This window comes from Thunnus albacares, chromosome 16 (genome assembly GCF_914725855.1).
Source record: "Thunnus albacares chromosome 16, fThuAlb1.1, whole genome shotgun sequence".
In the NCBI taxonomy this organism is placed as follows: Eukaryota; Metazoa; Chordata; class Actinopteri; order Scombriformes; family Scombridae; genus Thunnus; species Thunnus albacares.
Window position 1 is genome coordinate 25,492,624 of NC_058121.1, and position 22,698 is coordinate 25,515,321.

General features: G+C 36.4%; 1 protein-coding gene and 2 long non-coding RNA genes across 3 annotated transcripts; all 3 read right to left on the minus strand.

Annotated features, from left to right (window-relative positions):
* Positions 1–2,318: 2,318 nt before the first annotated feature.
* Positions 2,319–8,711, minus strand: LOC122965660. Its single transcript, XM_044329814.1, has 3 exons — positions 8,453–8,711; positions 3,300–3,575; positions 2,319–2,455 (listed from the first exon to the last, which is right to left on the minus strand). The coding sequence occupies exons 1-3, from the start codon at positions 8,709–8,711 to the stop codon at positions 2,319–2,321; spliced, it is 672 nt and encodes a 223-aa protein (XP_044185749.1).
* On the minus strand, positions 6,193–7,641 carry LOC122999333. Its single transcript, XR_006407690.1, has 4 exons — positions 7,529–7,641; positions 7,403–7,431; positions 6,533–6,601; positions 6,193–6,313 (listed from the first exon to the last, which is right to left on the minus strand). It is a non-coding gene; the product is annotated as an uncharacterized LOC122999333 (long non-coding RNA).
* Positions 8,712–14,814: 6,103 nt separating the features above from the next.
* Positions 14,815–15,497, minus strand: LOC122999335. Its single transcript, XR_006407692.1, has 3 exons — positions 15,408–15,497; positions 15,283–15,311; positions 14,815–15,108 (listed from the first exon to the last, which is right to left on the minus strand). It is a non-coding gene; the product is annotated as an uncharacterized LOC122999335 (long non-coding RNA).
* Between the last annotated feature and the right edge of the window lie 7,201 nt (positions 15,498–22,698).

Consider the following 22,698-nt stretch of genomic DNA (forward strand, 5'->3'; position numbering starts at 1 on the left):
TTTGCCTACATACACTAGACCACATGGACAATGTAGCATGTACACAACATGTGTGGAAGCATAATTACTGACACTTTTTATTCGTGTGAGGACGACAAAAACTGTTAGTTTTGTAAGTATTATTGCAGTGTGCACAGCTACCACAACAGTAGTAACCATCTGGTTGGGAGCATAAAAGCTTCGTTGAGTAGGTTGCGTAGGCTTGCGATGTGCAAAATCAGCATGGACCAGTAGGTCTCTCAAGTTTTCCCCCCATTTGTACACAAAAAGTGGCAGATCTTTAAAAGATTGGGGCTAGTTCAGGGTCCGATTTTAAAATATGCCAGTGTTTTCTAAAAACTGATTTTATGGCATGTGAGTGGGGAGAATAGGAGGTAATACAAGTTACAACAAATCTCTTTTCGTTTTCCTCACTTTTTCTCATCAGTTGCCAGCAGGGTTTTCTCAATGCCGTTTCATAAACCTTATTATCCATTCAGTAGCATAACCACGCTGGACAAATCATCAGCTTGTTTCATAAAATCTTCGGTAGTATTGAATATTCTTCAGAGTCTAAAATATTGACTTTTAGGATGACCTCTCTTGAGTGAGGTGGGATGAAAACTGCTTGCTAACAAAAGAGTATTCTTGTCTGTTTCCTTACGCTATAAGGTAGTGGATACTGTGCACTTGTTTTTTATGGCCCACATATCCAAAAAAATGAACCTTTTCTGCACTGTAATCCATTGTCAATTTCAAGTTGCTATTAAAGATATTCAATAAGGTGAAAAAATTCATGCAATTCATGATTTCTCTTAAAAAACCAACAAACAGATTGGCATAATTAGGCAAACAAATAGACCCCATGCTCATCCCAGACACTTGTAAATAGAAATCTCCATCAAAGTAAAAATAATTGTTCTTCATGACAAGAATAGCTAAATCAATGATGAACTAATTAGGCAGAATGACGTATTGTCCCAGTTCTAAAGATGAATGTGTAAAGCTTCCAAAATACCGCCATGTTATACAGTACTGTGCAAAAGTTTTAGGCCCTAAAAGTAAAGTGAGAATGCTTACAAAAATATTGCTATAAATTGTTTTAATTTATCAATTAACTTCTTACAAAGTTGAGTAAACAGCAGAAACTTAAATGAAATCAACATTTGCTGTGAGCAGCTTTGCCTTTGAAACAGCAATAGTTCTCCTCGGTTCACTTTAACACAGTTTTTCATGGTAACTTCCAGGAAGGTTGTTGTAACCATCCTGGAGAAAGAATGTTCTTCTGTGGATTTATTATTTAGGCCCTCTTAGGTGCTTCTTCATGTAATCCCAGATTGACTCCATGATGTTGAAATCAGGGCTCTGTGAGGGCCAAACCATACCATCTATTGCAGGACTCATCATTCTTCTTGTTGCTGAAAATAGTTCTTTATGACTCTAGCTGTATGCTTGGGGTCATTGTTATGTCATGAATAAATCTGGGACCGATCAGACACCTCCCTGATGGTATTGCATAATGGATAAGAATCTAAACATCTAGGGTGCCTAAAACTTTTGCACAGTACTGTACATTCGTGTAAAGGCTGGCAATATCCAACATCACTAAGAGAGTATCATCAGATAAGTCAGTAAGACATGAAATGTTGTTAATATAATCAGTGGAATGTCTAATATATGCTGGTAAAGAGACAACATATGGCTTAATAAAGAAATCAATAAACTCTGACAGAGAGGCCAATAATGAATTAGTCTGAGCAACTAAATAATGATAAAACTGAAACAAACAAACATGTAAAAAGCAATAAGTAAGAATTCAACATTTTTTTAAAAGATGAAGAGTTTGACAAGTGCTGTAGTTTAAAAAAGAATCACTCACCTAAACCCATCACAACACAAAATGATCTTTTTTGTCTAAACTACTCTGTAAAATCTGATGAAATGTTATTTAACTGCGGTGGACTCTGGTGAGTTGATGTTGCTGTGAAAGTTGTTGATCAGTGGAGTCTGACAGAAGCAGAAGGTTCTCCAACGTTTTCATAGTCCACTGTATCTTCATCTCCATCTTCATCATTATGCACCTGTGAAAAACAACACAACACACCTGAGATTCTGAGATAAAATAGAACAAATAAACAACCTTTGTTTCAGACTAATACAGTCAACACTGTTTATTCTTATTGTATTTACAGAATCACAGTAAATAGTGAACTACCACAAACATAAACATTTGAATATTCAGTTTTAAAACTCACAGCATTGTCATCCATCTGTGTTTTGTTCCCTGAAAACACAAAAACAGAGTCGAGTTTAGCTTCTTCAGTAAAAATCCAGGATCATCAAAACTTCTTGATGATAAAAGTCCTGTGACTGTTCTCACCTTTAGATTCTGTCCATATGTTGACTGACACAACAGTTATTGAGAGAGCTGCTAAACCCACAGACACGATGAGGAACCTCAACAAAACTGCAAAGTCTAAAATATTAAAAACATTTGTCACTGTTTAAACTCCTGCAATTAAAAGATGAGAGAAGTACAATATATACAGCACTTGTGCCTTTTACAACATGAAAAATGTTGCATTTATCACTGCTTCATTACAATATTTATACAATATAGTTCAATATTTGAACTGAACTGTGAACTTTGGTGCTAAGTGTATGTTGTTACAGGAAGCACCAAAAATACAAATCTACTTATGACATTTAGAAATATTACTCTTCTATCTGTTTTGTATTTTAAACGTCAAAGGCTGAGAGACAGAAAGAGAGAGAACAGTGAGCAACAACAAGGTTTGAGACTCAGACATGTGTGTGAACACACTGACTGAGATTAACTGAATAAGAGAATATCTCCACCAACAGCCAAGATTCAGTCTGACATTCATACTTTACACTCAGAGATACAAGTTGTTAAATCACTACCTTGTTGTCTTGTTGATTTCATTGTTGATGTTGATGTTGTTGTTAATAATTTTGTTGTTGTTGTTGATTTTATTGGTGTTGATTTTGTTGTCACAGCTCTTTTAGTGTCCTCACCTGAACATATGAAAAAAGAACAAGAGACAGAGAGATGAACTGGAACAAAAGAACGTTGTTTGTGTGTTGTATTTTCATGCAGATGCTGTTGCGTTTGGCTCTAATTATTTGCTTTTCTCCTTTATTCCTACAGGTGTTGATGTTTTGGGTTTTGTTTCTTTTCTTGCATCCTCAGCTGGACAAATTAAATCTCAAAAAACCGACAAACAGTGGTGAGAAAATACCACATAATTATCATTTACACGCAAAAAAAGAGAAACTAAATGAAGCAGATTTCTCACCTGAAGACTGAGGGCTGAAGGCAAACAGCTGCACTTTTCCAGTGTGAATATCTGTCACGTTACACTTGAATAACTCAGAATACTTTGACGTCTCAGCAAGATGGGAAGTTGTTAACGTCACATTGGCAAAGCAAGAAGACTGTGACTTCTTCATGTGCTGAGTGTTCACATCCCAATAATTACCCTCATACACCCACTTCACTGTCTGTCTACACTGTCCATATGTCGACACAGAGCAGTTTAACGTCACCTTATCAGTGTTCTTATGTTCAGTCACTGGTGAAGATGGAGATATTGTGAGAGAAAGACAACAAGAGTAAAATTAACTTCATCACTGTAATCATAATTATTGTAATGTTTCAGGATATTGTTCTAATAAGACAGTTTGAGCTGAAAACATTATGATGTAAATACTCACTGGTAACAACAGACAGATCAACCTGAGAGTCTTGAACTTGTTGTATTGTTGATTTGAACTGTTTGCAGGTGTAAAAACCAACATCCTCAACTGTGACCTTCTTTATAACCAGAGAACAGTTCGCTGTAACACTCAGTCTGTCTGATTTAGCTTTGGCATTTTCATCAATCTGTCCAAGTTCAATCAGCTCTACCGCTGCTGTGCTTCCTGAACCACTGAAGATCCAGGAAGTATTGTCACATTTATCCTGATCAGTCATCACATTTTCACAAGACAAAGTGACTTCATCTCCATCTCTGACAGTGATGTCGAGGGAAGTTTGTCCAGTTACTGCTGTTGAGAATTTGAGAGAGAAATGCGATAAATGAACTGAAATAAGAATATGACTGTAGTGTGAATGTTAAAAACAAACAGCATATTTGACTGTCTCAGTAACATGAAAGTTAATCAATAAAGTACAATAAGGTAATAATGCAGATTTTTATATCTTACCTGTAAACTGAAGCCCCAGTATCAGAAATAAAGACATTTTAATCCATCTGAGTTCAACCATCGTGCTTCTCTGTCTTTCTCTCTGTCTTCTTCTCTCGCTCTTAACTCTCAAAATGTCCTTATAAATGGTTCATACAGAGAAATACACTGTCTACTTCCTGTCATGAGTGACATGTCTCCTCCTCATTGTGGCTTCAGTCTATTTTTCTCACTTGCAAGTTATCAACTTCTTGTAAGCGGAGCGTATTAGCTTCTCTTCTCTTTAAATTTGAATGTTTTTGCATTTTACGAGCAAGCTGGCGCTCACATCTGCAGTATCTTATACAATCTTATAAATTTTATAATGTCTTATATATAGTCAAGAGTAAATACATAAAGGATTAGATATTGTAGAGGACTGAACTTCTCCACTCACCACCAATACCACAATGCACTTCCTGTATTTCAAAGTTTATACTCATGAACTCACCATGTGATGCTTTTCAAATGTAAAAACATGGTTTTCTCATATCCTGTGCACAGGACCAGTATTTGCAGTCAAAGACAAACAATTTCCTTCAAAAAATTATCCAACATTTTCTGTGGCGCCCCATTATTGGTTAAGAACATACCACATAAGTGCAATGTCGATAAGTAAAAAGTAGTTTAAAGTATGTTTTCAAACAGAATTAGGATTCTGTCGTGACAGGATTCATGTTGATGTTTGACAGCACACATGAACAGACAGGTGAAGAGTCAAACTTTGACTCTTGATGCTCAACATGGTGCAACTTGGTGATACTGCAGCAGCTGGGAAAGAACAGATAAGATGATGTTTTAGTGGTCTGAGACCTGTTAGTCCCTCATTGTACCTTTGAGGTCAGTTTTTTCTGAGAACTGAGGGGGAAGTGTTTTGGTGAGAATGTGGGTACAACAGCAGCAGAGCTCTGGAGGTTTTAGCCTCTAATGATGACTTGATAAACACCACAACCACACGAGTTTCACAGTAACAGACAGGCCAAACTTTATCAAGGCACCAGACAAAGAGACTACTTTCATCTCTGAAAATCACCACTGAGACCCCAGCAGTACGTTTCTGATGATAACTGGTGTGCTTACTGGTCTGTGTTTGTCCCAGAAGTGTGTATGTGAATCAGTCATCACTAATAACCTACTTAGTGGTTACTTATTTTGTCTCCAGTCTCCAGAGAGTAGTTCTCAAAGCAGACGCCACTGAGCATGTGCAGGAACGCGGTTTTGTTGACTGAGCTTCACTAGCTTGTCATGCTACATATCATAACCACATTCTCACACATGCTCAGTGGCCTTACACACAAAACAACAGCAACAAGAAGAGTGTGTGATATATGTGTGTGTATTTGTCTTTATCTTTCACTCTATAATAATACATCAAACACAAATGTTAATTTCTAAAATAGTCTGAAAGAAGCATGAAACATAAATGGAATTTCAACTGTAAAACTGTACAATAGATCTACAACCCTTTTAGATTTATTACATTTTCTACTCATTTGGATGTTTAATATTTGACTCTCAAGGGTGACACCATTTATTCAGTCCAAGTAAGGGATGTCACATGATCACATCTCTGCTCAGTTTGCCTTTTGTCACTTTTGTACCACAACAAAGCAAACTGAACAGAGACATACATTATAACACTCATTAAACAACATTATATACATGCTTAAAGAGAAAGAAACAATCAGAAGAAATATAATAGCAGTGAAAATTAAGATTATAACTTTCACTCAACACTAGTACAACAATCACTGAGCTCAATAAAGAGCCTGATGGTGAGTTCATTAAGGATATCTTAATTTACTACATCCCTTTCTGGACAAAAAGTCCAGAACAACAGTCCAAAAGTGAATCATTATTATACTGAAAAAACTTAAAATGCTTTTTTTGTCTTTCCCTTCATGTGTCAAGCACAGTCAGTTCTGCTTAAATGTAATGATATGAACATTGTGATCTGTTATTTGTTGGGTTAGTTGATGGTAGCGTAGAGGTTGCTGGGATCAGTGGAGGCTCCAGCAGAAGAGGAGGAAGCTTTCACAGTGCTGTAGGTCACTGCATCACCTTCATCATCACCATCACCACCAACCTGGGAAACAAAAGGGAAACAGCATCACACATAAATTACACATAATGACATGAAAAAGCATAACAACATAACTCAACAGGAGCTGAGAGATCTGAAAGTCATCATTTTGCTTCTATTTAATAACTGAAATAAAATAAATATTCTTTTCTTTTCTCCTTCCTGACAAAACTTTTTCCTTCATTCAGCAACAACACCAGTGTAACCAAACACTCAGCTTACCCGGGCTTTACTGTTGGTCTTCTTGGTGAAGCTGATGGAGACGTAGGAAACACCATCTTCAGGATCAGCCTACACAGTGAAGACAACATGATGGCTGCTCAGTAACATGTGGATTTATACTGACTCTCTCTTCTAATCTTATTTTATTCTCTCTCAAAGAAGGAAATCAGGCTAAAAGTCATCATGTCATATTTTGCGGAACAAATACGTACAAAATCAAGTATATACTGTTATAATGTCAGACGTCTATGTTTCATATAATCAAAATTTCAAAGCATGAGGTGAACATATGCAGAAATATTCCCTGAAAGTCAAAAGTCAGCCTGTAATGAATGCTCCATTTGCAGAGTTACTTCTACTTCCCCATTAAACTGACGTCAAATCATTCACATATTCACACAAACAGCCGTCCGTTCCGTAGTCTTTCAGATATTTTGGATCAGATTTAAGCTCAAACATGTACAGATGTATCTGAAAAGTTGACATTTAAAGTAAAGAAAAAGAAAAAGACGTGAAATCTGACCACTACTTTTTGTTTACGTAGTCTGTGGAGCCGGACGAAGCTTCCTGAAGCTGACCAATCAGAACAGAGTGAGCTCATCAGGAGGCGGGTCTTAAAGAGACAGGAGCTAAAACAGCCTGTTTCAGACAGAGGCTGAACTGAGGGGCTGCATAAAGGACCAGTAGAAGATAAATAAGGACTTTTTAACTGTAAATCATGCAAAGATATTCCAGTAGAGCCCCAGAATATAAATATAGACCTGGAAATGTGCTGAATATGTCTCCTTTAAAACAACATACCATAAACACTGTTTTTCTCTGAAAAGTCATAACTGTATAAACATTTAATAATTCAGTTTGTGAACTCACAATGTTTTCATCCATCTGTGTTTTCTTCCCTGAAAAGACAAAAGAATCGACTTTAGCTTCCACAGTGAAAATCCAGGTTTATCAAAATGTCTTGTTTATGAAAGTTTCATCTGTCAGTGTTCTCACCTTTAGTTTTCTTCCATCTGATGATCACCAAAACAATTATTAAGAGTGATGCTAAACCCACAGCCACAATGATGAACTTTGCCCAATCTGGAAAATCTGAAAATATTAAAAACATTTTGACTGCATAGTTCAGTTCTGTTCAAAATCCTGATCAAAAGAGAGAAAGAGAGATACAAGTTATTAAATCTCTACCTTGTTGAGTATCACTGGTTGTAGGTGCTGTTGAACATATGAAAAAAGAACAAGAGACAGACAGAGAGATGAACTGGAACAAAAGAATGTTGTATGTGTGTTGTATTTTCATGCAGATGCTGTTACGTTTGCTTCAAATTATTTGCTTTTTTCCTTTATTCCTATTGGTGTTGATGTTTTGGGTTTTATTTCTTTTCTTGCATACTCAGCTGAACAAATTAAATCTCAAAAAACCAACAAAGTGTGGCGAAAAAATACCACATAATTATCATCTACACACAAAAAAGAGTTACTAAATGAGGCAGATTTCTCACCTGAAGACTGAGGGCTGAAGGCAAACAGCTGCACTTTTCCAGTGTTTTTATCTGTCACGTTACACTTGAATAACTCAGAATACTTTGATGTCTCAGCAAGACGAGAAGTTGTAAACATCACAGTGTCAAAGCAAGAAGACTGTGACTCCTTCATGTGCTGAGTGTTCACATCCCAATCATTACCCTCATACACCCACTTCACTGTCTGTCTACACTGTCCATATGTCGACACAGAGCAGTTAAACGTCACCTTATCAGTGTCCTTATGTTCAGTCACTGGTGAAGATGGAGATATTGTGAGAGAAAGACAACAAGAGTAAAATTAACTTCATCACTGTGATCATAATTATTGTAATGTTTCAGTATATTGTTCTAATAAGACAGTTTGAGCTGAAAACATTATGATGTAAATACTCACTGGTAACAACAGACAGATGAACCTGAGAGTCTTGACCTTGTTGTTGTCCTGATTTGAACTGTCTGCAGGTGTAACGACCAACATCCTCAACTGTGACCTTCTTTATAACCAGAGAACAGTTCGCTGTAACACTCAGTCTGTCTGATTTAGCTTTGACATTTTCATCAATCTGCCCAAGTTCAATCAGCTCTACTGCTGCTGTGCTTCCTGAACCACTGAAGATCCAGGTAGTACTGTCACATTTTTCCTGATCAGTCATCACATTTTCACAAGACAAAGTGACTTCATCTCCATCTCTGACAGTGATGTAGAGGGAAGTTTGTCCAGTTACTGCTGTTGAGAATTTGAGAGAGAAATGTGATAAATGAACTGAAATAAGAATATGACTGTAGTGTGAATGTTAAAAACAAACAGCATATTTGACTGTCTCATTAAAATGAAAGTAATTCGATAAAGTAGCATTGGTAATAATGCAGATTTTTGTATCTTACCTGTAAATTGAAGCCCCAGTATCAGAAATAAGGACATTTTAATCCATCTGAGTTCAACCATCATGCTTCTCTGTCTTTCTCTCTGTCTTCTTCTCTCGCTCTTAACTCTCAAAATGTCCTTATTAGTGCTTCATACAGAGAAATACACTGTCTACTTCCTGTCATGAGTAAAGTGTCTCTTGCTCATTGTGGTTTCAGTCTATTTTTCTCACTTCTAAGTTATTGAGCTATTGTAGGTTGAGTATATTAGCTTCTCTTCTGTTTCATTTTTAACATTTTTGTATTTTACGAGCAAACTGGCGTTCACATCTGCAGTATCTTATATAATCTTATAAATCTTTAAAAAATGTTATATTATAATCGGCCAAGAGTAAATACGTAAAGGATTAGATATTGTAGGAGTTAAGGCTGAACTTCTCCACCCACCACCAAGACCACAACACACTTCCTGTATTTCAAAGTATATAATCATGACCTCATCATATAATGCTTTTAAAATGTAAAGACATTGTTTTCTCACATCCTGTGCACAGGACCAGTATTTACATTCAAAGACAAATGATTTCCCTTTAATAATTAGCCAACAGCACCCCAATAGTGCTTAAGAACATACCACATAACTGCAATGTTGATAAGTAAAAAGTAGTATAAAGGATGTTTTCAAACAGAATTAGGATTCTGTCGTGACAGGATTCATGTTGATGTTTGACAGCACACATGAACAGACAGGTGAAGAGTCAAACTTTGACTCTTGATGCTCAACATGGTGCAACTTGGTGATACTGCGGCAGCTGGGAAAGAACAGATAAGATGATGTTTTAGTGGTCTGAGACCTGTTAGTTCCTCTTTGTATTTTTGAAGTAAATGTTCCTGAGAACTGAACAGGAAGTGTTTTGGTGAGAATGTGAGTACAACAGCAGCAGAGCTCTGGAGGTTTTAGCCTCTAATGATGACGTGATAAACACCTCAACCACAAGAGGCTCACAGTAACAGACAGGCCAAACTTTAATAAGACACCCGACAAAGAGACTACTTTCATCTCTGAAAATCATCACTGAGACCCCAGCAGTATGTTTCTGATAATAACTGGTGTGCTTACTGGTCTGTGCTTGTCCCAGAAGTGTGTATGTGAATCAGTCATCACTAATAACCTACTTAGTGGTTACTTATTTTGTATCCAGTCTCCAGAGAGTAGTTCTCAAGGCAGACGCCACTGAGCATGTGCAGGAACGTGATTTTGTTGACTGAGCTTCACTAGCTTGTCATGCTACATATCATAACCACATTCTCACACATGCTCAGTGGCCTTACACACAAAACAACAGTAACAAGAAGAGTGTGTGATGTATGTGTGTGTATTTGTCTTTATCTTTCACTGTATAATAATACATCAAACACAAATATTAATTTCTAAAATAGTCTGAAAGAAGCATGAAACATAAATGGAATTTCAACTGTAAAACAGTACAATAGATCTACAACCCTTTTAGATTTTTTACATTTTCGACTCATTTGGAAGTTTAATATTAAACTCTCAGGGGTGACAACATTTATTCAGTCCAAGTAAGGGATGTCACATGATCACATCTCTGCTCAGTTTGCCTTTTGTCACTTTTGTACCACAACAAAGCAAACTGAACAGAGACATAAATTATAACACTCATTAAACAACATTATATACATGCTTAAAGATTAAAAAAAACAACCAGGAGAAATATAATAGCAGTGAAAATTAAGATTTTAACTTTCACTCAACACTAGTACAACAATCACTGAGCTCAATAAAGTGCCTGATAGTGAGTTCATTAAGGATATCTTAATTTACTACATCCGACAAAAAGTCCAGAACAACAGTCCAACAGTGAATCATTATTATACTGAAAAAACCTAAAATGCTTTTTTTTGTCTTTCCCTTCATGTGTCAAGCACAGTCAGTTCTGACTCTAATCAGTTATAAATTAAATGTAATGATATGAACACTGTGATCTGTTATTTTTTGGGTTAGTTGATGGTAGCGTAGAGGTTGATGGGATCAGTGGAGGCTCCAGCAGAAGAGGAGGAATATTTCACAGTGCTGTAGGTCACTGCATCACCTTCATCATCACCATCACCACCAACCTGGGAAACAAAAGGGAATCAGCATCACACATAAATTACACATAATGACATGAAAAAGCATAACAACATAACTCAACAGGAGCTGAGAGATCTGAAAGTCATCATTTTGCTTCTATTTAATAACTGAAATAAAATAAATATTCTTTTCTTTTCTCCTTCCCGACAAAACTTTTTCCTTCATTCAGCAACAACACCAGTGTAACCAAACACTCAGCTTACCCGGGCTTTACTGTTGGTCTTCTTGGTGAAGCTGATGGAGGCGTAGGAAACACCATCTTCAGGATCAGCCTACACAGTGAAGACAACATGATGGCTGCTCAGTAACATGTGGATTTATACTGACTCTCTCTTCTAATCTTATTTTATTCTCTCTCAAAGAAGGAAATTAGGCTAAAAGTCATCATGTCATATTTTGGAGAACAAATACGTGCAAAATCAAGTATATACTGTTATAATGTCAGACGTCTATGTTAAACATAATCAAAGTTTCAAAACATGAGGTGAACATATGCAGAAATATTCCCTGAAAGTCAAAAGTCAGCCTGTAATGAATGCTCCATTTGCAGAGATACTTCTGCTTCCCCATCAAAGTGACGTCACATCATTCACACATTTACACAAACAGCCGTCCGTTTCATAGCCTTTCAGATATTTCAGATCAGATTTAAGCTCAAACATGTACAGATGTATTTGAAAAGTTGACATTTAAAGTAAAGAACAAGAAAAGATGTGAAATCTTTTATACTTCTTTTATCAAAGAATACTTTGACGTCTCAGCAAGATGGGAAGTTGTAAACGTCACAGTGACAAAGCAAGAAGACTGTGACTCCTTCATGTGCTGAGTGTTCACATCCCAATAATTACCCTCATACACCCACTTCACTGTCTGTTCACACTGTTCATATGTCGACACAGAGCAGTTTAACATCACTTTATCAGTGTCCTTATGTTCAGTCATGTTTTGTCTCCAGTCTCCAGAGAGTAGTTCTCAAAGCAGACGTCACTGAGCATGTGCAGGAACTCGGTTTCGTTGACAGAGCTTCTCTTGCTTGTCCAACCATAACCACATTCTCGCACATGCTCAGTGGCCTTACACACAAAACAACAGCAACAAGAAGAGTATGTGATGTATGTGTATGTGCTTAAATCTTTAACTCTAAAATAATGCACCAAACTAAAAATGTTAATTTTTACTAGATCTACAACCTCTTTAGATTTACAAACAGTTTTCACTCATTCAGCTCTTTAAAATATGAATTTCAAGGGTGACATCATTTATTCAATCCAAGTAAGGGATGTCACATGATCACATCCCACCTCTACTCAGTTTGCCTTCTGACAGTTATGTTGAGGGTCTCAGGCTGTGACAAATGAAGGGAAATACACAAGGTTGCACTGAAAAATCAATTATATTTATTTTTAAGAAAGTGACGTGTGTGTACATATATATATATATATATATATATATACACACGCATACATATGTCATTTTCAGCAAACATGTTAAAAACAATCCAAAATGAAAATGACTTTTTCTGTACAACTAATGACAGAACAAAGAACTCCTGCACACTGTCTTCTGTAGTTGCAATTAGAGGAGATTTATTTAGAAAAACGTCTCTGTACACAGACCTTCATCAGGTTATATCACAAGACAAAAGGAGAGACCATCTTAAAAAGGTTGGTTGACCCACGTGGACCAATCAGGTCACACAACAGAATGACATCACTCATTTAATCAATCATCATACAAAATCACATTATGGCTCTCTATACCGAAGGTATAAATAGACAAAGAAATACAAAATGCACATTATACATAGTTTAAAATGCACACAGTCAGGACAACAAAAAGCTACCATTCAAAAGATAAACATACACAGTATTTTCAATTTCTAATTCAAATCTGGTTGGAGCTTGAAAAAACTGTCACCTAGAATCTGTCCCTGGACAAGAAAGGTGAAGAGACAAAAAAATAATAATAATTTATATATATATATATATATATATATATATATATATATATATAATATAATATAAGTCATGATCTCCCCTCTACACAGTAGGCTGACTTTTTCAATGCCACAAAAACGTTAAGTTGAAATGTCATGTTTTGCATCATTGAACTGTACAGCTACAGGATAATCTCTGTCATTCCTACGTTTAGCACTTTTATATTCACTTATACGTTGTTTCAGCTTCCTGGTGGTTTTGCCTACATACACTAGACCACATGGACAATGCAGCATGTACACAACATGTGTGGAAGCATAATTACTGACACTTTTAGGGCTAGTTCAGGGTTCGATTTTAAAATGTGCCAGTGTTTTCTAAAAACTGATTTTTTTCACTTTTTCTCAACAGTTGCCAGCAGGGTTTTCTGAATGCCGTTTCATAAACCTTATTATCCATTCAGTAGGATACCCACGCTGGACAAATCATCAGCTTGTTTCATAAAATCTTCGGTAGTATTGCATATTCTTCAGAGTCTAAAATATTGACTTTTGGAACGACCTCTCTTGAGTGAGGTGGGATGATAACTGCTTGCTAACAAAAGAGTATTCTTGTCTGTTTCCTTACGCTATAAGGTAGTGGATACTGTGCCCTTGTTTTTTATGACCCACATGTCAAAAAAATGAACCTTTTCCACACTGTAATCCATTGGAAATTTCAAGTTGGTATTAAAGATATTCAGTAAAATGAAAAAATTCAAGCAATTCATGATTTCTCTTAAAAAAAAACAACAAACAGATTGGCATAATTAGGCAAACAAATAGACCCCATGCTCATCCCAGACACTTGTAAATAGAAATCTCCATTAAAGTAAAAATAATTGTTCTTCATGACAAGAGTAGCTAAATCAATGATAAACTAATTACGCAGAACGACGTGTTGTCCCAGTTCTGAAGATAAAAGTGTAAAGCCTCCAAAATACCGTCATGTTTTATATATTCATGTAAAGGCTGGCAATATCCAACATCACTAAGAGAGTATCGTCAGACTGTGCAAAAGTTTTAGGCACTAAAAGTAAAGTGAGAATGCTTACAAAAATATTGCTATAAATTGTTTTAATTTATCAAATAACTTGTTACAAAGTTGAGTAAACAGCAGAAACTTAAATGAAATCAATATTTGCTGTGAGCAGCTTTGCCTTTGAAACAGCAATAGTTCTCCTCGGTTCACTTTAACACAGTTTTTCATGGTAACTTGCAGGAAGGTTGTTGTAACCATCCTGGAGAAAGAATGTTCTTCTGTGGATTTATTATTTAGGCCCTCTCAGGTGCTTCTTCATGTAATCCCAGATTGACTCCACGATGTTGAGATCAGGGCTCTGTGGGGGCCAAACCATACCATCTGTTGCAGGACTCATCATTCTTCTTGTTGCTGAAAATAGTTCTTTATGACTCTAGCTGTATGCTTGGGGTCATTGTTATGTCATGAATAAATTTGGGACCGATCAGACACCTCCCTGATAGTATTGCATAATGGATAAGAATCTAAACATCTAGGGTACCTAAAACTTTTGCACAGTACTGTACATTCGTGTAAAGGCTGGCAATATCCAACATCACTAAGAGAGTATCATCAGATAAGTCATTAAGACATGAAATGTTGTTAATATAATCAGTGGAATGTCTAATATATGCTGGTAAAGTAACAACATATGGCTTAATAAAGAAATCAATAAACTCTGACAGAGAGGCCAATAATTAATTAGTCTGAGCTACTAAATAATGATAAAACTGAAACAAACAAACATGTAAAAAGCAATAAGTAAGAATTAAACATTTTTTTAAAAGATGAAAAGTTTGACAAGTGCTGTAGTTTAAAAAAGAATCACTCACCTAAACCCATCACAACACAAAATGATCTTTTTTGTCTAAACTACTCTGTAAAATCTGATGAAATGTTATTTAACTGCGGTGGACTCTGGTGAGTTGATGTTGGTGTGAAAGTTGTTGATCAGTGGAGTCTGACAGAAGCAGAAGGTTCTCCAACGTTTTCATAGTCCACCGTACCTTCATCTCCATCTTCATCATTATGCACCTGTGAAAAACAACACAACACACCTGAGATTCTGAGATAAAATAGAACAAATAAACAACCTTTGTTTCAGACTAATACAGTCAACACTGTTTATTCTTATTCTCTTTACAGAATCACAGTAAATAGTGAACTACCACAAACATAAACATTTGAATATTCAGTTTTAAAACTCACAGCATTGTCATCCATCTGTGTTTTGTTCCCTGAAAACACAAAAACAGAGTCGAGTTTAGCTTCATTAGTAGAAATCCAGGATCATCAAAACTTCTTGTTTATAAAAGTTCTGTGAATGTTCTCACCTTTAGTTCTGGTCCATATGTTGACTGACACAACAGTTATTGAGAGAGCTGCTAAACCCACAGACACGATGATGAACCTCAACCGAACTGCAAAATCTAAAACATTAAAAATATTTGTCACTGTTCAAACTCCTGCAGTTAAAAAATGAGAGAAATACAGTATATACAGCACTTGTGCTTTTTATAACATGAAAAATGTTGCATTTATCACTGCTTCATTACAATATTAATACAATATAATTCAATATATGAACTGAACGGTGAACTTTGGTGCTAAGTGTATGTTGCTACAGACAGGAAGCACCAAAAATACAAATCTACAAATGACATTTAGAAATATTTCTCTTCTATCTGTTTTGTACTTTAAACATCAAAGGCTGAGAGACAGAAAGAGAGAGAACAGTGAGCAACAACAAGGTTTGAGACTCAGACATGTGTGTGAACACACTGACTGAGATTAAGTGAATAAGAGAATATCTCCTCCAACAGCCAAGACTCAGTCTGACATTCATACTTTACACTCAGAGATACAAGTTGTTAAATCACTACCTTGTTGTTTTGTTGGAGGATCAGTTGTTGTAGGTGCTGTTTGGTTCATTGTTGCCTTTGTGCTCTTTTCCATTGTTCTTGTTGATTTTGTTGTTGCAGCTCTTTTAGTGTCCTCACCTGAACATATGAAAAAAGAACAAGAGACAGAGAGATGAACTGGAACAAAAGAACGTTGTTTGTGTTTTGTATTTTCATGCAGCTGCTGTTGAGTTTGGCTCTAATTATTTGCTTTTTTCCTTTATTCCTATTAGTGTTGATGTTTTGGGTTTTGTTTCTTTTCTTGCATCCTCAGCTGGACAAATTAAATCTCAAAAAACCAACAAACTGGGGTGAAAAGATACCACATAATTATCATCTACACACAAAAAAGAGAAACTAAATGAGGCAGATTTCTCACCTGAAGACTGAGGGCTGAAGGCAAACAGCTGCACTTTTCCAGTGTTTTTATCTGTCACGTTACACTTGAATAACTCAGAATACTTTGACGTCTCAGCAAGATGGGAAGTTGTAAACGTCACAGTGACAAAGCAAGAAGACTGTGACTTCTTCATGTGCTGAGTGTTCACATCCCAATCATTACCCTCATACACCCACTTCACTGTCTGTCTACACTGTCCATATGTCGACACAGAGCAGTTTAACGTCACCTCATCAGTGTCCTTATGTTCAGTCACTGGTGAAGATGGAGATATTGTGAGAGAAAGACAACAAGAGTAAAATTAACTTCATCACTGTCATCATAATTATTGTAATGTTTCAGTATATTGTTCTAACAAGACAGTTTGAGCTGAAAACATTATGATGTAAATACTCACTGGTAACAACAGACAGATCAACCAGAGAGTCTTGACCTTGTTGTTGTCCTGATTTGAACTGTCTGCAGGTGTAATAACCAACATCCTCAACTGTGACCTTCTTTATAACCAGAGAACAGTTCACTGTAACACTCAGTCTGTCTGATTTAGCTTTGGCTTTTTCACCAATCTGTCCAAGTTCAATCAGCTCTACTGTTGCTGTTTTTCTTGAACCAAGAAAGAGCCAGGTAGCACTGTCACATTTATCCTGATCAGTCATCACATTTTCACAAGACAAAGTGACTTCATCTCCATCTCTGACAGTGATGAAGAGAGGATTTTGTCCAGTTACTGCTGTTGAGAATTTGAGAGAGAAATGTGATAAATGAACTGAAATAAGAATATGACTGTAGTGTGAATGTTAAAAACAAACAGCATATTTGACTGTCTCAGCAAAATGAAAGCAATTCAATAAAGTATCGTTGGTAATAATGCAGTTTTTGTATCTTACCTGTAAACTGAAGTCCCAGTATCAGAAATAAAGACATTTTAATCCATCTGAGTTCAACCATCGTGCTTCTCTGTCTTTCTCTCTGTCTTCTTCTCTCACTCTTAACTCTCAAAATGTCCTTATTTGTGCTTCATACAGAGAAATACACTGTCTACTTCCTGTCATGAGTAAAGTGTCTCTTCCTCATTGTGGCTTCAGTCTTTTTTCTCACTTGTAAGTTATCAACCTCTTGTAGGCGGAGCATATTAGCTTCTCTTCTGTTTCAATTTTAACATTTCTGTATTTTACGAGCAGGCTGGCGTTCACATCTGCAGTATCTTATATAATCTTATAAATCTTTATAAGATCATATATTATAATCAGCCAAGAGTAAATACATAAAGGATTACATATTGTAGGAGACTGAACTTCTCCACCCACCACCAAGACCACAACGCACGTCCTGTAATTCAGTTTATAATCATGACCTCATCATATAATGCTTTTAAAATGTAAAGACATTGTTTTCTCACATCCTGTGCACAGGACCAGTATTTGCATTCAAAGACAAATGATTTCCCTTTAATAATTAGCCAACAGCACCCCAATAGTGGTTAAGAACATACCACATAACTGCAATGTCAATAAGTAAAAAGTAGTATAAAGGATGTTTTCAAACTGAATTAGGATTCTGTCGTGACAGGATTCATGTTGATGTTTGACAGCACACATAAACAGACAGGTGAAGAGTCAAACTTTGACTCTTGATGCTCAACATGGTGCAACATGGTGATACTGCAGCAGCTGGGAAACAACAGATAAGATGATGTTAAGATCGTGGTCTGAGACCTGTTAGTTCCTCTTTGTATCTTTGAAGTAAATGTTCGTGAGAACTGAGGGGGAAGTGTTTTGGTGAGAATGTGGGTACAACAGCAGCAGAGCTCTGGAGGTTTTAGCCTCAACACACCACAACCACAAGAGGCTCACAGTAACAGACAGGTCAAACTTTATCAAGGCACCAGACAAAGAGACTACTTTCATCTCTGAACATCATCACTGAGACCCCAGCAATACATTTCTGATGATAATTGGTGTGCTTGCTGGTTTGTGCTTGTCCCAGAAGTGTGTATGTAAATCAGTCATCACTAATAACCTACTTAGTGGTTACTTATTTTGTCTCCAGTAGGAGAGCTCTGTGTAAGGCAGACGCCACTGAGCATGTGCAGGAACATGGTTCTGTTTACAGAGCTTCACTAGCTTGTTGTGCAACATATACTTGACTTTATACTAAAGTTATTTACATGTCAAGAGGTTGTGATATTCTAGCAAAGCACTGCAAACAGAATCGCATTCCCACACATGCTCAGTGGCCTTACACACATATAAACAGCAACAAGAAGAGTGTGTGATGTATGTATGTTTAATCTTTAACTCTAAAATAATGCACCAAACTAAAAATGTTAACTTTTACTAGATCTACAACGTATTAAAATTTCTTACAGATTTCACTCATTCAGCTCTATAAAATAAGACTCAAGGGTAACGCTATTTATTCAGTCTAAGTAAGGGATGTCACATGATCACATCCCACTTCTGCTCAGTTTGCCTTTTGACAGTTATGTTGAGGGTCTCAGGCTGTGACAAATGAAGAGAAATACACAAGGTTGTACAGAAAAAATCAATCAGTTACATTTATTTTAAGAAATTGCAACAAAATATATTAATCAAATATATGAAATGTTCAGTCAGTAGATCAGTGATGTTGGTGAGTGGATGTGTGAATGTGTAGTCTTGTATGGTGTGAACTAAAGAGAAGTGCAACAAAACCAAACAAGCAAAAGAAAACATGAAGTGACAGAAGGAAGGAGTGAGGATGGCTGATCCTAAATACATCCTGGATGGACTGGTCAGGTGCACCCAGTTGCACTAATACAGTCTCTGACACACAGCAGCCGCAGGGCAAAACACAAACCTCAGGGCCATGGCAAAGCCAGAGGGCCGTCACAACACTGTTTTACTACAACAAGATAAACTGAACAGAGACATAAATTATAACACTCTAAACAATATCAGATAAATGCTTAAAGAGAAAAAAAAATAATAAGAAGAAATAAAATAGCAGTGAGAATTAAGATTTTAACTTTCAACACTAGCACAAACATCAATGAGCTCAATAAAGCGGCTGATAGTGAGTTCATTAAGGATATCTGAACTTACTACATCCCTTTCTGGACAAAAAACTATTTACAGAAAAACAACATAGAAGAGAAAAAAATGTTTAAGTCATATCCAACAGTGAATCATTAATATACTGAAAAAAATAACTGATTATTAGGATAAAATCTCTATAAAGTTTGGACAGTATAGACAAATTCCCCACAGAGATACAGTCTCTATTATGAAGTAAAGGGTAATTGACTGATATTCTGGGAATAAAAACTAATTTTCTCATCAGAAAGCTTCAACTAATCAGTTATAAATTAAATGTAATGATATGAACACTGTGATCTCTTATTTGTTGGGTTAGTTGATGGTAGCGTAGAGGTTACTGGGATCAGTGGAGGCTCCAGCAGAAGAGGAGGAAGCTTTCACAGTGCTGTAGGTCACTGCATCACCTTCATCATCACCATCACCACCAACCTGGGAAACAAAAAGGAAACAACATCACATATAAATTACACATAATGACATGAAAAAGCATAACAACATAACTCAACAGGAGCTGAGAGATCTGAAAGTCATCATTTTGCTTCTATTTAATAACTGAAATAAAATAAATATTCTTTTCTTTTCTCCTTCCTGACAAAACTTTTTCCTTCATTCAGCAACAACACCAGTGTAACCAAACACTCAGCTTACCCGGGCTTTACTGTTGGTCTTCTTGGTGAAGCTGATGGAGACGTAGGAAACACCATCTTCAGGATCAGCCTACACAGTGAAGACAACATGATGGCTGCTCAGTAACATGTGGATTTATACTGACTCACTCTTCTAATCTTATTTTATTCTCTCTCAAAGAAGGAAATTAGGCTAAAAGTCATCATGTCATATTTTGTGGAACAAATACGCACAAAATCAAGTATATACTGTTATAATGTCAGATGTCTATGTTTAATATAATCAAAGTTCCAGAACATGAGGTGAACATATGCAGAAATATTCCCTGAAAGTCAAAAGTCAGCCTGTAATGAATGCTCCATTTGCAGAGTTACTTCTGCTTCCCCATTAAACTGATGTCACATCATTCACATATTCACACAAACAGTCGTCCGTTCCGTAGTCTTTCAGATATTTTGGATCAGATTTAAGCTCAAACATGTACAGATGTATTTGAAAAGTTGACATTTTAAGTAAAGAACAAGAAAAAGACATGAAATCTGACCACTACTGTTTGTATACGTAGTCTGTGGAGCCAGACAAAGCTTCCTGAAGCTGACCAATCAGAACAGAGTGGGCTCATCAGGAGGCGGGTCTTAAAGAGACAGGAGCTAAAACAGCCTGTTTCAGACAGAGGCTGAACTGAGGGGCTGCATAAAGGACCAGTAGAAGATAAATAAGGAGTTTTTAACTGTAAATCATGCAAAGATATTCCAGTAGAGCCCCAGAATATAAATATAGACCTGGAAATGTGCTGAATATGTCTCCTTTAAAACAATATACCATAAACGCTGTTTTTCTCTGAAAAGTCATAACTGTATAAACATTTAATAATTCAGTTTGTGAACTCACAATGTTTTCATCCATCTGTGTTTTCTTCCCTGAAAAGACAAAAGAATCAACTTTAGCTTCCACAGTGAAAATCCAGGTTTATCAAAATATCTTGTTTATGAAAGTTTCATCTGTCAGTGTTCTCACCTTTAGTTTTCTTCCATCTGATGATCACCAAAACAATTATTAAGAGTGATGCTAAACCCACAGCCACAATGATGAACTTTGCCCAATCTGGAAAATCTGAAAATATTAAAAACATTTTAACTGCATAGTTCAGTTCTGATCAAAATCCTGATCAAAAGAGAGAAAGAGAGATACAAGTTATTAAGTCTCTACCTTGTTGTTTTGTTGCCGCATCATTGGTTGTAGGTGCTGTTTGGTTCATCTTTGCCTTTGTGTTTTTTCTCATTGTTGTTGTTGATTTTGTTGTCGCAGCTCTTTTAGTGTCCTCACCTGAACATATGAAAAAAGAACAAGAGACAGACAGAGAGATGAACTGGAACAAAAGAACATTGTTTGTGTGTTGTATTTTCATGCAGATGCTGTTACGTTTGCTTCAAATTATTTGCTTTTTTCCTTTATTCCTATTAGTGTTGATGTTTTGGGTTTTGTTTCTTTTCTTGCATCCTCAGCTGGACAAATTAAATCTCAAAAAACCAACAAACTGTGGTGAAAAAATACCACATAATCATCATCTACACACAAAAAAGAGAAACTAAATGAGGCAGATTTCTCACCTGTAGACTGAGGGCTGAAGGCAAACAGCTGCACTTTTCCAGTGTAAATATCTGTCACGTTACACTTGAATAACTCAGAATACTTTGACGTCTCAGCAAAATGGGGAGTTATGAAGTTCACAGTGGCAAAGCAAGAAGACTGTGACTCCTTCATGTGCTGAGTGTTCACATCCCAATCATTACCCTCATACACCCACTTCACTGTCTGTCTACACTCTCTATATGTCGACACAGAGCAGTTTAACGTCACCTTATCAGTGTCCTTATGTTCAGTCACTGGTGAAGATGGAGATATTGTGAGAGAAAGACAACAAGAGTAAAATTAACTTCATCACTGTGATCATAATTATTGTAATGTTTCAGTATATTGTTCTAACAAGACAGTTTGAGCTGAAAACATTATGATGTAAATACTCACTGGTAACAACAGACAGATAAACCTGAGAGTCTTGACCTTGTTGTTGTCCTGATTTGTACTGTCTGCAGGTGTAATAACCAACATCCTCAACTGTGACCTTCTTTATAACCAGAGAACAGTTCGCTGTAACACTCAGTCTGTCTGATTTAGCTTCAGCATTTTCATCAATCTGCCCAAATTCAATTGGCTTTACTTTTGCTCCCCTTGTATGACTAAAGAGCCAGGTAGTACTGTCACATTTGTCCTGATCAGTCATCACATTTTCACAAGACAAAGTGACTTCATCTCCATCTCTGACAGTGATGAAGAGGGAAGTTTGTCCAGTTACTGCTGTTGAGAATTTGAGAGAGAAATGTGATAAATGAACTGAAATAAGAATATGACTGTAGTGTGAATGTTAAAAACAAACAGCATATTTGACTGTCTCAGTAAAATGAAAGTTATTCAATAAAGTATCGTTGGTAATAATGCAGTTTTTGTATCTTACCTGTAAACTGAAGCCCCAGTATCAGAAATAAAGACATTTTAATCCATCTGAGTTCAACCATCGTGCTTCTCTGTCTTTCTCTCTGTCTTCTTCTCTCGCTCTTAG